General features: G+C 44.2%; 1 protein-coding gene across 1 annotated transcript in view; it reads left to right on the forward strand.

Annotated features, from left to right (window-relative positions):
- Positions 1-17,205, forward strand: part of LOC110537871 (GDNF family receptor alpha-4-like) — a 98,554-nt gene that overhangs the window by 48,825 nt on the left and 32,524 nt on the right. The window contains exon 3 of the mRNA XM_090191386.1: positions 54-263. Within this exon, the coding sequence (XP_090047512.1) occupies positions 54-263 (210 nt within the window). The remainder of the gene's footprint in view (positions 1-53; positions 264-17,205) is intronic.

The raw sequence follows: 17,205 nt of genomic DNA on the forward strand, positions 1-17,205 counted from the left end.
ACAAAACTTGAAGACAATAGAGTCCTCACAGGCAACTACACATAAACACACAGTATCTGGACTGAGCACCGGCGCAGAAGAAGACTCCGGCCATGGAGCAGGACTGGACGCCGTGTTTGGACTGGACACCGGTGCAGAGGAAGGCTCCTGCCATGGAGCGGGACTGGACGACGTGTCTAGAAGCTCCGAACCGTCGACCTTCGCTGGAGGTTCCGGACTGTCGACCATCGCTGGAGGTTCCGAACCTGGCACTGTCGTAGGAGGTTCCGGACTGTGGGCCATCGCCGGAAGCTCTGGAATGGAAACCGTCGCCGGAAGCTCTGGACTGGAAACTGTCGCTGGAAGCTCTGGACTGTGAATACGCACTGGAGGCCTAGTGCATGGAGCCGGTACAGATGGCACCGGACTGGTGACACACACTTCAGGGCGAGTGCGTGGATCTGGCACAGGACGTACCACACATGAGATTCCCACATTGTATCCTGTACATTTAATATATTCACTGATCATGTACTCTTCCTTGGCAAATAAAGGTGTGGTTCAGGTATGAATCTCTGAGACATTATTTTTCAGTCTTAACAAACTCCATTATTTGAATGATGCTGTGTCTGCATGTATGTATAACAATTATACACTTCAACAGTGTTTACCACTCCTGCTCCTGGGACATCAATGATTACACATTGTAACTATGCAATAGATTAGAAACATGATTGATTTGTTATTCATATATACAGAAACAGAAATGTCCTGTGAAACAGTGGATGTAAAGAATCTAGCTAGCTAAAGCATTTACTGCAAATTGAATGTACAATTGTGTAAGCTTGCCTTACAATGCAGCTGAAGTAACATAGCTAGCTAACTCTTTACTTGCTTATTGTGTGATGGGGATAAAAATATGTATGCCAATGGATGTGTAACTAGCTACAGTATGTAGCCGATCTGTGTATGGACCCTAAAACATTAGGTTCTGAACTAATATTCATACCAATCTATGAACCTCAGCTATCAAAGTTGGGCAACTTCAAGTCTGAATGGCATTCATGAAGCCTATGGATAGAGTAGAATAGTATCTAGACGAGCATTAGTAATGACGGAAGAGAAGCTGCATGTATCTAATTACAGACAGGTTGACTAACAAATTGCCTACCAAATATCAGAAATTACAAGCAGAAAAATATCTAAATGAGGCTTAGGGAGAGGAGAGAGAGAGACACAAAACAGCAGGTCTGAGACAAGGTAGCATGAACGGTGAACAGGTCAGGGTTCCATAGCCGCAGGCAGAACAGCAGCACGACTAGGTGGACTGGAGACAGCCAGGAGTTATCAGGCCAGGTCGTCCTGAGGCATTGTTCTATGGCTCAGGTCCTCCAGGAGAGGAGAGAGAGATGGGAGAATTAGAGGGAGCATACCTAAGATCACACAGAACACCAGATACAGTAAGACAGAAGATTTAGGGAAAGGGGTAAGTTGTCCAACTGAATGTATTCAACTGAAATGTGTCTTCCACATTTAACCCAACCCCTCACTGCCTTTAACAACATCCAAATCTTCAGCACCTGGGGAATATTGGGTTAACTGCCTTGCTCAGGGGTAGAACAGATTTTTACCTTGTCATCCTTGTCAGGATTCAATCCAACAACCTTTCAGTTACTGGCCCAACGCTCTAACCACCAGGCTACCTGCCACCCAAAGGGAAAGGGGGATACCTAGTTAGTTGTACAACTGAATGCCTTCAACTGAAATATGTCTTCCGCATTTAACCTAACCCCTCTGAATCAGAGCGGTGCGGGGGGCTGCCTTAATCGACATCCATATCTTCGGCGCCCGGGGAACAGTGGACATATGACAGACTGACCCTCCGGCATATAGACTATTGCAGCGTAGATACTGGAAACTGAGACAGGGGGGAGTCGGAGGACACCCCCGGACAGGGCCAACCAGGCAGGATATAATCCCACCCACTTTGCCAAAGCACAGCCGCCACACCACCAAAGGACTATCAACAGACTATAAACACACTACCCTGAGACAAGGCCAAGTATAGCCCACAAAGATCTCCCCCACCACACGAGCATGAGGACAGGAAGATGGGAGAGCATGAGCAAGCCAGTGACTCAGCCATCTTAATAGGGTCAGAGGCAGAGAATACCAGTGGAGAGAGGGGAGACGGCCAGGAGGAGACAGCAAGGGTGGTTCATCACTCCAGTGCCTTGACGTTCACCTTCGCACCTCTGGGCCAGAATACACTCAATCATAGGACCTACTAAAGAGATGAGTCTTCAGTAAAGACTTAGAGGTTGAGACCGAGTCTGCGTCTCTCACATGGATCGGCAGATCATTCCATAAAAATGGAGCACTATAGGAGAAAGCCTTGCCTCTAGCTGTTTGCTTAGAAATTCTAGGAACAATAAGGAGGCCTGCGTCTTCTGACTGTAGAGTACGTGTAGGTACAGTGGGGCAAAAAAGTATTTAGTCAGCCACCAATTGTTGAAGTTCTCCCACTTAAAAAGATGAGAGAGGCCTGTAATTTTCATTATAGGTACACTTCAACTATGACAGACAAAATGAGAAGAAAAAAATCAGGAAAATGACATTGTAGGATTTTTAATGAATTTATTTGCAAATAATGGTGGAAAATAAGTATTTGGTCAATAACAAACAAGCAAGATTTCTGGCTCTCACAGACCTGTAACTTCTTCTTTAAGAGGCTCCTCTGTCCTCCTCTCATTACCTGTATTAATGGCACCTGTTTGAACTTGTTATCAGTATAAAAGACACCTGTCCACAACCTCAAACAGTCACACTCCAAACTCCACTATGGCCAAGACCAAAGAGCTGTCAAAGGACACCAGAAACAAAATTGTAGACCTGCACCTGGCTGGGAAGACTGAATCTGCAATAGGTAAGCAGCTTGGTTTGAAGAAATCAACTGTGGTAGCAAATATTAGGAAATGGAAGACATACAAGGCCACTGATAATCTCCCTCGATCTGGGGCTCCACGCAAGATCTCACCCTGTGGGGTCAAAATGATCACAAGAACGGTGAGCAAAAATCCCAGAACCACACGGGGGGACCTAGTGAATGACGTGCAGAGAGCTGAGACCAAAGTAACACACTACGCCTCCAGGGACTCAAATCCTGCAGTGCCAGATGTGTCCCCCTGCTTAAGTCAGTACATGTCCAGGCCCTTCTGAAGTTTGCTAGAGAGCATTTGGATGATCCAGAAGAAGATTGGGAGAATGTCATATGGTCAGATGAAACCAAAATATAACTTTTTGGTAAAAACTCAACTCGTCGTGTTTGGAGGACAAAGAATGCTGAGTTGCATCCAAAGAACACCATACCTACTATGAAGCATGGGGGTGGAAACATCAAGCTTTGGGGATGTTTTTCTGCAAAGGGACCAGGACGACTGATCCGTGTAAAGGAAAGAATGAATGAGGCCATGTATTGTGAGATTTTGAGTGAAAACCTCCTTCCATCAGCAAGGGCATTGAAGATGAAACGTGGCTGGGTCTTTCAGCATGACAATGATCCCAAACACACCGCCCGGGCAACGAAGGAGTGGCTTCGTAAGAAGCATTTCAAGGTCCTGGAGTGGCCTAGCCAGTCTCCAGATCTCAACCCCATAGAAAATCTTTGGAGGGAGTTGAAAGTCCGTGTTGCCCAGCAACAGCCCCAAAACATCACTGCTCTAGAGGAGATCTGCGTGGAGGAATGGGCCAAAATACCAGCAACAGTGTGTGAAAACCTTGTAAAGACTTACAGAAAACGTTTGACCTCTGTCATTGCCAACAAAGGGTATATAACAAAAGTATTGAGATAAACTTTTGTTATTGACCAAATTCTTATTTTCCACCATAATTTGCAAATAAATTCATTAAAAATCCTACAATGTGATTTTCTGGATTTTTTTTCTCATTTTGTCTGTCATAGTTGAAGTGTACCTATGATGAAAATTACAGGCCTCTCTCATCTTTTTAAGTGGTAAACTTGCACAAATTGGTGGCTGACTAAATACTTTTTTGCCCCACTGTATGTACGGCAGGACCAAATCGGAGAGATAGGTAGGAGCAACTCCATGTAATGCTTTGTAGGTTAGCAGTAAAACCTTGAAATCAGCCCTAGCCTTAACGGGAAGCTACGCTAGCACTGGAGTAAAATGATACAATTTTGGGGTTCTAGTCAACTATTAGCAGTTGACATTAAAGTATACGACAACAGAATTGTTTATTTATTCATTTCACCTTTATTTAACCAGGTAGGCAAGTTGAGAACAAGTTCTCATTTACAATTGCGTCCTGGCCAAGATAAAGCAAAGCAGTTCGACACATACAACAACACAGAGTTACACATGGAGTAAAACAAACATACAATCAATAATACAGTATAAACAAGTCTATATACGATGTGAGCAAATGAGGTGAGATAAGGGAGGTAAAGGCAAAAAAAAGGCCATGGTGGCAAAGTAAATACAATATAGCAAGTAAAACACTGGAATGGTAGATTTGCAGTGGAAGAATGTGCAAAGTAGAAAAAAAAATAATGGGGTGCAAAGGAGCAAAATAAATAAAATAAATACAGTAGGGAAAGAGGTAGTTGTTTGGGCTAAATTATAGGTGGGCTATGTACAGGTGCAGTAATCTGTGAGCTGCTCTGACAGTTGGTGCTTAAAGCTAGTGAGGGAGATAAGTGTTTCCAGTTTCAGATATTTTTGTAGTTCGTTCCAGTCATTGGCAGCAGTGAACTGGAAGGAGAGGCGGCCAAATAAATAATTGGTTTTGGGGTGACCAGGGAGATATACCTGGATCGCTTGCTACAGGTGGGTGATGCTATGGTGACCAGCGAGCTGAGATAAGGGGGGACTTTACCTAGCAGGGTCTTGTAGATGACATGGAGCCAGTGGGTTTGGCGACGAGTATGAAGCGAGGGCCAGCCAACGAGAGCGTACAGGTCGCAATGGTGAGTAGTATATGGGGCTTTGGTGACAAAACGGATTGCACTGTGATAGACTGCATCCAATTTGTTGAGTAGAGTATTGGAGGCTATTTGGTAAATGACATCGCCGAAGTCGAGGATTGGTAGGATGGTCAGTTTTACACGGGTATGTTTGGCAGCATGAGTGAAGGATGCTTTGTTGCGAAATAGGAAGCCAATTCTAGATTTAACTTTGGATTGGAGATGTTTGATGTGGGTCTGGAAGGAGAGTTTACAGTCTAACCAGACACCTAGGTATTTGTAGTTGTCCACGTATTCTAAGTCAGAGCCGTCCAGAGTAGTGATGTTGGACAGGCGGGCAGGTGCAGGCAGCGATCGGCATTTAGTTTTACTTGTATTTAAGAGCATTGGAGGCCACGGAAGGAGAGTAGTATGGCATTGAAGCTTGCCTGGAAGGTAGTTAACACAGTGTCCAAAGAAGGGCCAGAAGTATACAGAATGGTGTCGTCTGCGTAGAGGTGGATCAGAGACTCACCAGCAGCAAGAGGGACATCATTGATGTATACAGAGAAGAGAGTCGGTCCAAGAATTGAACCCTGTGGCACCCCCATAGAGACTGCCAGAGGTCCGGACAGCAGACCCTCCGATTTGACACACTGAACTCTATCAGAGAAGTAGTTGGTGAACCAGGCGAGGCAATCATTTGAGAAACCAAGGCTGTCGAGTCTCCTGATGAGGATGTGGTGATTGACAGAGTCAAAAGCCTTGGCCTGATCAATGAATACGGCTGCACAGTAATGTTTCTTATCGATTGCGGTTAAGATATCGTTTAGGACCTTGAGTGTGGCTGAGGTGCACCCATGACCAGCTCTGAAACCAGATTGCATAGCAGAGAAGGTATGGTGAGATTCGAGATGGTCGGTAATCTGTTTGTTGACTTGGCTTTCAAAGACCTTAGAAAGGCATGGTAGGATAGATATAGGTCTGTAGCAGTTTGGGTCAAAAGTGTCCCCCCCTTTAAAGAGGGGGATGACCGCAGCTGCTTTCCAATCTTTGGGAATCTCAGACAACACGAAAGAGAGGTTGAACAGGCTAGTAATAGGGGTGGCAACAATTTTGGCAGATCATTTTAGAAAGAAAGGGTCCAGATTGTCAAGCCCGGCTGAAATTATTATTATTATATATATTTTTTACCCCCTTTTCTCCCCAATTTCGTGGTATCCAATTGTTAGTAATTACTATCTTGTCTCATCGCTACGGGCTCAGGAGAGACGAAGGTCATAAGCCATGCGTCCTCCGGAACACAACCCAACCAAGCCGCACAGCTTCTTAACACAGCGCGCATACAACCCGGAAGCCAGCCGCACCAATGTGTCGGAGGAAACACCGTGCACCTGGTGACCTTGGTTAGCGTGCACTGCGCCCGGCCCGCCACAGGAGTCGCTGGTGTGCGATGGGACAAGGATATCCCTACCGGCCAAACCCTCCCTAACCCGGACGACACTAGGCCAATTGTGCGTCGCCCCACGGACCTCCCGCTGCGACAGAGCCTGGGCGCGAACCCAGAGTCTCTGGTGGCATAGCTAGCGCTGCGATGCAATGCAGTGCCCTAGACCACTGAGCCATAAAGGCTCTATTAATGCATACATAAGGACATCTACACTAAAGTGTTACCATCATTTCCATATCATGAATGGGAAATGTTGATGCGCAGGAAATGATCCTGACACTAGTAGTTTGCTGTTCATCCCAAAAAATGACTTGAAAATAATGTAAGAATTATCTTCGTTACACAGATTAACAGTAACTCCCCACCTGTCTAAAACCAGGTGGCTTCTGTCACATTTCCATATTATGAATGATTTGTATTTTATGCTAATGAGGAGAAGGGGAAACTTTGGACTCCATTTTCGGTTTACAAGTCTCAACATGATTTTCTGTTTCACTCTCTGCGTTACAAGAACAATTATCCCTCCTGAATGAGAATCATGTTTTCCTTCTTAAATCTTAAAAATCGGTTGTCATTCATTCCTTAACTGGACCTTATGATACTGCACCACATTAAAGAATCTGTTTCATCAAAGCCCGATTGATTGACCCCCTCTTGGCCAGACTGTAAAAGAAGAGTTTAAAATGTCTTGTACAAAAGCTACTCTGACTCAACAAAGTCGGTATCCAACTTCTTTGATTCCAGCTTGTATTGACTCAGCGAAGTACTTTCCTTTTGATCTTGAGGTTAAAGTTGTAAAGGGCCCCTGCAATCAGTGCTTGGCCTTTCCATTGGGAGCTCTAATGCATTGAATCACAAGAGACCCGGTGGGTGCGCAAATCACCATCGGCTCCCAAAGGGCCCCTGTGATGCAGGTTGATGTTTATTGTCTTGCCCTGGAGGCGGAACCAAATCACATTTTATTTGTCACGTGCTTCATAAACAACATGTGTAGACTAAGAGTGAAATGTTTACTTACTGGATCTTTCTCTTTCTAGAAACCAGAGAAATAATAGAAAAGTAATAACACGTAATAATAATAATAATAATAATAAAAGCAATAATAAATACACAATGAGTAACAATATCTTGGCTATATACACGGGGTACCAGTACCGAGTTGATATGCAGAGGGGTATGAGGTAATTGAGGTAGATATGTACATAAGAAGGAATAAAGTGACATATAATAAACAGTAGCAGCAGCGTATGTGATGAGTCAAAAAGTGTCAATGCAGATTGTTAAATAGTTAACCAAATTGCTACCCGGACTAGCTATTTAGCAGTCTTATGGCTTTGAGTTAGAAGCCGTTTAGGGTCCTGTTGTTTCCAGACTTGGTGCATCGTTATGGCTTGCCGTGCGGTAGCAGAGAGAACAGTCCATGACTAGGGTGGCTGGAGTCTTTGACAATGTTTAGGGCCGTCCTCTGACACCTCGTTGTATAGAGGTCCTGAGTGCAGGGAGCTCGGGCCCCAATGATGTATTGGGCCGTACGCACTACCCTCTGTAGCCCCTTGGATTTGAGGGGCCCTGACAAATCTTATCAGTCTCCTGAGGGAAAGGGATGTTGTTGTGCCCTCTTCACGACTGTGTTGGTGTGTGTGCACCATGATAGATTCTTGTTGATGTGGACACCGAGGAAATTGAAGCTCTCGTCCCACTCCACTACATCCCTGACGATGTAAAGGGTGTGCTCGGCCCTCCATTTTCTCTAGTCCACGATCAGCTCCTTTGTCTTGCTGTCGTTGAGAGAGAGGTTGTTGTCCTGGCACCACCCTGCCAGGTCTCTGTTGTCCTCCCCATAGGCTGTATCATCGTCGTTGGTGATCAGGGCTACCACCGTTGTGTTGTCAGCAAACTTAATGATGGTGTTGGAGTCGTGCTCAGCCATGCAGTCGCTTCGCGTTCCTAGGAAACTATGCAGTTTTTTATGTGTTATTTCTTACATTGGTACCCCAGGTCATCTTAGGTTTCATTACATACAGTTGAGAAGAACTACTGAATATAAGAGCAGCGTCAACTCACCATCAGTACGACCAAGAATATGACTTTCCCGGAGCGGATCCTGTGTTCTGCCTTCCACCCAGGACAAAGGAATGGATCCCAGCCTGCGACCCAAAACAACGACGTCGTAAAAGAGGCAAAACGAAGCGGTCTTCTGGTCAGACTCCGGAGACGGGCACAACGCGCGCTACTCCCTAGCATACTACTCGCCAATGTCCAGTCTCTTGACAACAAGGTTGATGAAATCCGAGCAAGGGTAGCATTCCAGAGGGACATCAGGGACTGTAACGTTCTTTGCTTCACGGAAACATGGCTCACTCGAGAGATGCTATCGGAGTCGGTGCAGCCAGCTGGTTTCTCCACGCATCGCGTATCAGCATATCGATTGCGCAACCAGGGCTGGTAAAACTTTGGATCATTGCTATTCTAACTTCCGCGATGCATATAAGGCCCTCCCCCGCCCTCCTTTCGGAAAAGCTGACCACGACTCCATTTTGTTGCTCCCTGCCTACAGACAGAAGCTAGACAAGAAGCTCCCACGCTGAGGTCTGTTCAACGCTGGTCCGACCAATCTGATTCCATGCTCCAAGACTGCTTCCATCACGTGGACTGGGATATGTTTCGTATTGCGTCAAACAACAACATTGACGAATACGCTGATTCGGTGAGCGAGTTCATTAGAACGTGCGTTGAAGATGTCGTTCCCATAGCAACGATTAAAACATTCCCAAACCAGAAACCGTGGATTGATGGCAGCATTCGCGTGAAACTGAAAGCGCAAACCACTGCTTTTAATCAGGGCAAGGTGACCGGAAACATGACCGAATACAAACAGTGTAACTATTCCCTCCGCAAGGCAATCAAACAAGCTAAGCGTCAGTATAGAGACAAAGTAGAATCGCAATTCAACGGCTCAGACACAAGAGGTATGTGACAGGGTCTACAGTCAATCACGGATTACAAAAAGAAAACCAGCCCAGTCACGGACCAGGATGCCTTGCTCCCAGGCAGACTAAATAACTTTTTTGCCCGCTTTGAGGACAATACAGTGCCACTGACATGGCCCGCAACCAAAACATGCGGACTCTCCTTCACTGCAGCTGAGGTGAGTAAAACATTTAAACGTGTTAACCCTCGCAAGGCTGCAGGCCCAGACGGCATCCCCAGCCGCGCCCTCAGAGCATGCGCAGACCAGCTGGCTGGTGTGTTTACGGACATATTCAATCAATCCCTATCACAGTCTGCTGGTCCCATTCAAGAGGGCCACCGTTGTTCCTGTTCCCAAGAAAGCTAAGGTAACTGAGCTAAACGACCACCGCCCCGTAGCACTCACTTCCGTCATCATGAAGTGCTTTGAGAGACTAGTCAAGGACCATATCACCTCCACCCTACCTGACACCCTAGACCCACTCCAATTTGCTTACCGCCCAAATAGGTCCACAGACGATGCAATCTCAACCACACTGCACACTGCCCTAACCCATCTGGACAAGAGGAATACCTATGTAAGAATGCTGTTCATCGACTACAGCTCAGCATTTAACACCATAGTACCCTCCAAACTCGTCATCAAGCTCGAGACCCTGGGTCTCGACCCCGCCCTGTGCAACTGACGGGCCGCCCCCAGGTGGTGAGGGTAGGTATAACAACATCTCCACCCCGCTGATCCTCAACACTGGGGCCCCACAAAGGTGCATTCTGAGCCCTCTCCTGTTCTCCCTGTTCACCCACGACTGCGTGGCCACGCACGCCTCCAACTCAATCATCAAGTTTGCGGACGACACAACAGTGGTAGGCTTGATTACCAACAACGACGTGACGGCTTACAGGGAGGAGGTGAGGGCCCTCGGAGTGTGGTGTCAGGAAAATAACCTCACACTCAACGTCAACAAAACTAAGGAGATTATTGTGGACTTCAGGAAACAGCAGAGGGAACACCCCCCTATCCACATCGATGGAACAGTAGTGGAGAGGGTAGTAAGTTTTAAGTTCCTCGGCGTACACATCACAGACAAACTGAATTGGTCCACCCACACAGACAGCATCGTGAAGAAGGCGCAGCAGCGCCTCTTCAACCTCAGGAGGCTGAAGAAATTCGGCTTGTCACCAAAAGCACTCACAAACTTCTACAGATGCACAATCGAGAGCATCCTGTCGGGCTGTATCACCGCCTGGTACGGCAACTGCTCTGCCCCCAACCGTAAGGCTCTCCAGAGGGTAGTGAGGTCTGCATAACGCATCACCGGGGGCAAACTACCTGCCCTCCAGGACACCTACACCACCCGATGTCACAGGAAGGCCATAAAGATCATCAAGGACAACAACCACCCGAGCCACTGCCTGTTCACCCCGCTATCATCCAGAAGGCGAGGTCAGTACAGGTGCATCAAAGCTGGGACCGAGAGACTGAAAAACAGCTTCTATCTCAAGGCCATCAGACTGTTAAACAGCCACCACTAACCTTGAGTGGCTGCTGCCAACACACTGACTCAACTCCAGCCACTTTAATAATGGGAATTGATGTCAAATATATCGCTAGCCACTTTAAACAATGCTACTTAATATAATGCTTACATACCCTACATTATTTATCTCATATGTATACGTATATACTGTACTCTACATCATCTACTACATCTTTATGTAATACATGTATCACTAGCCACTTTAAACTATGCCACTTTGTTTACATACTCATCTCATATGTATATACTGTACTCGATACCATCTACTGCATCTTGCCTATTCCGCTCTGTACCATCACTCATTCATATATATATCTTTATGTACATATTCTTTATCCCTTTACACTTGTGTGTATAAGGTAGTAGTTTTGGAATTGTTAGCTAGATTACTCGTTGGTTATTACTGCATTGTCGGAACTAGAAGCACAAGCATTTCGCTACACTCACATTAACATCTGCTAACCATGTGTATGTGACAAATAAAATGTGATTTGATTTGATTTGAGTGAACAGGGCCACTGCCTAAGCACGCACTGCTGAGGGACCCCCATGTTAAAGATCAGTGTGCCGGCCCGTCAGAAAGTCTAGGATCCAGTTGCAGGGTCCAAGGCTCCTAAGCTTAGTGATGAGCTTGGAAGGCACTATGGTGTAGAACGTTGAGCTGTAGTCAATGAACAGCATTCTCACGTAGGTGTTCCTCTTGTCCAGGTGGGAGAGGGCAATGGGAAGTGCAATAGAGATTGTGTCATCTGTGGATCTGTTGGGGGGGTATGCATATTGGACTGGATCCAGGGCGTCTGGGATGATGGTGTTGATTTGAGCCATGATCAGCCATTTAAAGCATTTCATGGCTACAGATGTACGTGCTACGGGGCAATAGTCATTTAGACAGGTTACCTTATTGTTCTTGGACACAGGGACTATGGTGGTCTGCTTGTGTCAGTGAAGACACTTGCCAGCTGGTCAGCGCATGCTCTGAGAACGCGTCCTGGTAATCCATCTGGCCCTGCTGCCTTGTGAATGTTAACCTGTTTAAAGTAGCGATTAACACCGGTAACCGGGATCCTGTGACTTTCCCGTGACCTTCCCAGAAAAAGGTCATGTGACCCCCAATGTTGCACTAATGCAATTCCACAAAATACACAACATGCCAGCAGCAGATTGGATAATGTGCTATTAAATTTTTTTGCCAAACAGGTTGTCGCATGGAAGCCTTTAGCCTAGCATATTTACGTTACACAAGTCGCCATAAATTCAAAGCACATGCATAATTGACACTGCTAGACTGCACACCCGAATGCATTTTAGAGTTCTCATCAGAACCCAAGTTCAAAGTAGATGGCACAGATCCATATATGGCAATGGTCTATTTGCATATAGGACTACTGCAGCTTTGATTGGTTATGCTGCACCGGTCTGTGTAGATTACAGCTTGTGTCATGTGCAATAGACTTCTACTCCGATGCATTCATCCTACAACAACATCTCTTGCATAGTTTGTTTTGTTTCGGTATGTTGCATTGAAAGTGGCCAATATTGCATTGAATCAATCAGGGTTGCCACGTTAAAGAGAAACGTTGATAGTGTTAACAGGGAAAACTCTAGAAAGTTGAGTGAAATTCAATCTCGTGCTTCTCTCTGTGGGCTGATATTTCTTCTGCTGTGGCAGTCCTGTGGGAGCTATGGGGAGTATGCGTGCCGTTTTGGAGGGAACATTGATCATGAGGTATTCGAACTCGGGCAAGCAAAACTTGAGACTTCCTTATCAGTAGAGATCGCGCACTAGCTGTTGTTTATTTATTTATTTGTTATTTTATTTAACCTTTATTGAACTTGGCAAGTCCGATAACAACAAATTGTTATTTACAATGACGGCCTACCAAAAGGCAAAAGGCCTCCTGCGGGGACGGGCGCTGGGATTAAACATTTTTATAAATTAAATAAAAATATAGGACAAAACACACATCACGACAAGAGAGACAACACTACATAAAGAGAGACCTAAGACAACAACATAGCATGGCAGCAACACATGACAACACAGCATGGTAACAATACAACCTGACAACAACATGGTTGCAACACAAACATGGCAGCAGCACAATATGGTAGCAGCACAAAACACAGTACAAACATTATTGGGCACAGACAACAGCACAAATGGCAAGAAGGTAGAGAAAATAATACATCATGCAAAGCAGCAATAACTGTCCGTAAGATTGTCCAGGATTGAGTCTTCAAATGAAGAGATTGAGATAAAACTGTCCAGTTTGAGTGTTTGTTGCAGCTCGTACCAGTCGCTAGCTGCAGCGAACTGAAAAGACGAGCAACCCAAGGATGTGTGCTTTGGGGACCTTTAACAGAATGTGACTGGCAGAATGGGTGTTGTATGTGGATGAGGGCTGCAGTAGATATCTCAGATCGGGGGAGTGACGCCTAAGAGGGTTTTATAAATAAGCATCAACCAGTGGGTCTTGCCATGGCTATATAGAGATGACCAGTTTACAGAGGAGTATATAGTGCAGTGATGTGTCCTATAGGGAGCATGGGTGGCAAATCTGATGGCCGAATGGTAAAGAACATCTAGCCGGTTGAGAGCACCCTTACCTGCTGATCTATAAATTACATGTCTGTAATCTAGCATGGGTAGGATGGTCATCTGAATCACTGTTAGTTTTGCAGCTCTGGGGTAAAAGAGGAGCGATTACGATAGAGGAAACCAAGTCAAGATTTAACTTTAGCCTGCAGCTTTGATATTAGTTGAGAGAAGGACAGTGTACCGTCTAGCCATACTCCCAAGTACTTGTATGAGGTGACTACCTCAAGCTTTAAACCCTCAGAGGTAGTAATCACACCTGTGGGGAGAGGGGCATTCTTCTTACCAAACCACATGACCTTTGTTTTGGAGGTGTTCATTACAAGGTTAAGGGAAGAGAAAGGTTGTTGGACACCAAGAAAGCTTTTGTTGTAGAGCGTTTAAGACAAAATCCGGGAAGGGGCCAGCTGAGGATAAGACTGTATCATCTGCATATAAATGGATGAGAGAGCTTCCTACTGCCTGAGCTATGTTGTTGATGTAAATTGAGAAGAGCTTGCGGCCTCTGATCAAGCCTTGGGGTACACCCTTGGTGACAAGCAGTGGATGGCACTGTACTCTTTGAGAGAGGTAGTTAGCAAACCAGGCCAAAGACCCCCCAGAGACATTTATACTCCTTAGCAGGCCCACAAGAATGGAATGGTCTACCGTATCAAAAGCTTTGACTATAAGTCAATAAAATTAGCAACACAACATTTCTTGGGGCGGCAGGGTAGCCTAGTGGTTAGAGCGTTGGACTAATAACCAGAAGGTTGCATGTTCAAATCCCAGAGCTGACAAGGTACAAATCTGTTGTTCTGCCCCTGAACAGTTAACCCACTGTTCCTAGGCTGTCATTGAAAATAGGAGTTTGTTCTTAACTGACTTGCCTAGTTAAATGAAGGGCGAAAAAAAATAATCAAGACATCATTGAGGACCTTTAAGGTTTCAGTGACACATCCATAACCATATTGCATACCAGAGAGAATACTATAGACATCAAAAAAGTATACCGTTTTTCCCAACACTTTTGATAAACAGGGCAAAATAGAAATAAGCCTATTACTGTTAGGATCAGCTTGATCTCCCCCTTTAAATAAATGACAAACCGTGGCTGCCTTCCAAGCAATGGGAACCTCCCCAGAGAAGGGAGACAGGTTGAAAAGGTCAGAGATAGGCTTGGCGATGATAGGGGCAGCAATCGTATAGAAGAAAGTGTCTAAACCATCTGACCCAGAGGTTTTTTTGGGGTCAAGTTTAACCTCTCTTGGGTAGGGGGCAGTTTTTTCACGCCCGGATGAAAAGCGTGCCCAAAGTAAACTGTCTGTTACTCAGGCCCAGAAGCTAGGATATGCATATCATTTGGATAGGAAACACTCTAAAGTTTCTAAAACTGTTAAAATTATGTCTGTGAGTATAACAGAACTGATATGGCAGGCGAAACCCAGAGGACAAACCATCCCCCCAAAAAACATTTCAGCCTACCACTGTTTTCAATGGCTGTCACTTTTATTACAAGGCGAAATCCTCCCAGATTGCAGTTCCTAGGGCTTCCACTAGATGTCAACAGTCTTTAGAAAGAGTTTCATGCTGGTTTTTGGAAAAATGATCCAGAAATTGTAGTTTTTCTAGGTGGCTCCCATTTTGGCTGTAGTGTTTCCAAACGCGTGGAAGAGAGCTCGTTCTTTGGTATTTTTCTCCGGTAAAGACAATAAAGACTCTCTGTCTTAAATTGTATCATTTATTGACGTATTAGGGTACCTAAGGTTTGATTATACATTTTTTTTTACTTGTTTGGAAAAGTTTATTAGTAACGTTTGGGATTTATTTTGTATGCATTTTGATGGAGGGAAACTGGGTGGATTATTGATTGAAGCGCGCCAGCTAAACTGAGTTTTTATGGATATAAAGAAGACATTGTCGAACAAAAGGACCATTTGTGATGTATCTGGGACCTTTTGGAGTGCCAACAGAAGAAGATCATCAAAGGTAAGGCATTTATTATATCGCTATTTCTGACTTTCAGGCACCTGCCTGGTTGAAATATGTTTTTCATGCTTTTGTATGTGGGGCGCTGTCCTCAGAGAATTGCATGGTGTGCTTTCGCCATAAAGCCTTTTTGAAATCTGACACAGCGTATGGATTAACAAGACTTTAAGCTTTATTTTGATGTATTACACTTGTGATTTTATGAAAATATTTTATTATGAAATATAATATAATATAATAAATATATTATGAAATATTTATAATTCTGTAGTTTGAATGTCTTACTCTGCAATTTCACCAGATGTTGGCCAGGTGGGACACTGCCTTTGTGGGCTTTTGGTTTCTCTCCCTCTTAAAATAGAAATAAATAATTGTAAATAACAAACTGGCTTTACTTACAAATTAGCAAGAATGTCTCACCCCATGTTCAAGAATGGCCTTTTTCCCTTTATTCAGATTATAACCGCTCACTTTCAGTTATTTGAAAACTTTGATATTTTTTTATTTTTATTAAACAAGAAAGTTGTTTGCAATTTCAGTTTAATCCACCAGAAAAGACAAATAATACAAATAATATATATATATATAATAATATACTAATTGATTTTTTAAAAACTTTTGCAATTCCAACCTTTATCAAGTGGAAGGGGGAAAAAGTAAGGCCCAAAATTTTATAAATTAAAATATACCAGTTTCATTTAAGGACCAAAAAATTGACAGCTGTGCCATATAGATTGCAAAATAAATAGGAAGTGATTTTTGATGTAATGATTCCATGGCACATGGTTTATGAATTGACACGCAAATGTCAGTTTATTATAACCTACTGCAGGCCTAAAACCTATGGGTTTAACCTTCTGAATTGATGATTATATTGATAGAAGCCGCCCCTTGAGTTCCGATAGCCGATCTGTTATCCAACAATTATTATTATTCTTATTAACCATGCGTTGTAATTATATAAAAGCCCCTTAGATATTCTGTGTTTTTATTTACAGCAGTGATGGACAGCTGGAGGCATTTTTTTTTTCACAGGCGTAGCACCTGTAAATTCTGCAAACAAGGTTTCTAGGATGGGCCGTTAGCAGGACAATAGAATCTACAACCTTTACCTAAAGATAGTCTTAAACGTGGCTACAGTAGGTGTGAAAAAAAATCCCCTCATCTTGCAATGTATAAAGTTTTACATTTCTAACTCCAAACCTCATGCAACCGCAAAATGTCAGATCAAGCATATACTGTACAGTATTTATGCTTTTGTTAATAAAATAATGATAAAAAATACTCTTTCAAAATGCAGATGTTTATTTCAACTATCAGCAGGACAATAGGTAATAAATATCACAGAATGACAGAGCATGGGGATTGATCTTGATAAATCAAAGAGTTTTATTTGGAAATGTTAGGATTATTTTTCTCTTTACTTGCAGTCACTTAGTAGTTTTGGCCTACTCCCGACCAGTACAGTGTCATATTTTCGTAACTGAAACCCTTAATTAAATCACTTTAGCCATGATTGTAAAATTAATCACCTGATGCATTGGTCCAGATCCAGGTGGTATTGGCGGAGAGTCACGCGTTGTTGGCGGTGAGTGTGGCAGCATTGGTGGAAAGTCAGGCGGAGAATGGCGCGTTGAAGAGGGCGAGGAAAGAGATGGAGTCCCAATCCATGCTAGACACACCTGTGAGCTCTGGAACTCCACCTCCTGTTTGTGGACTCGGCAAACAATGTGTCCTTGAT

Source organism: Oncorhynchus mykiss, chromosome 12 (genome assembly GCF_057628025.1).
Source record: "Oncorhynchus mykiss isolate SJ-2025 chromosome 12, ASM5762802v1, whole genome shotgun sequence".
Lineage (NCBI taxonomy): Eukaryota > Metazoa > Chordata > Actinopteri > Salmoniformes > Salmonidae > Oncorhynchus > Oncorhynchus mykiss.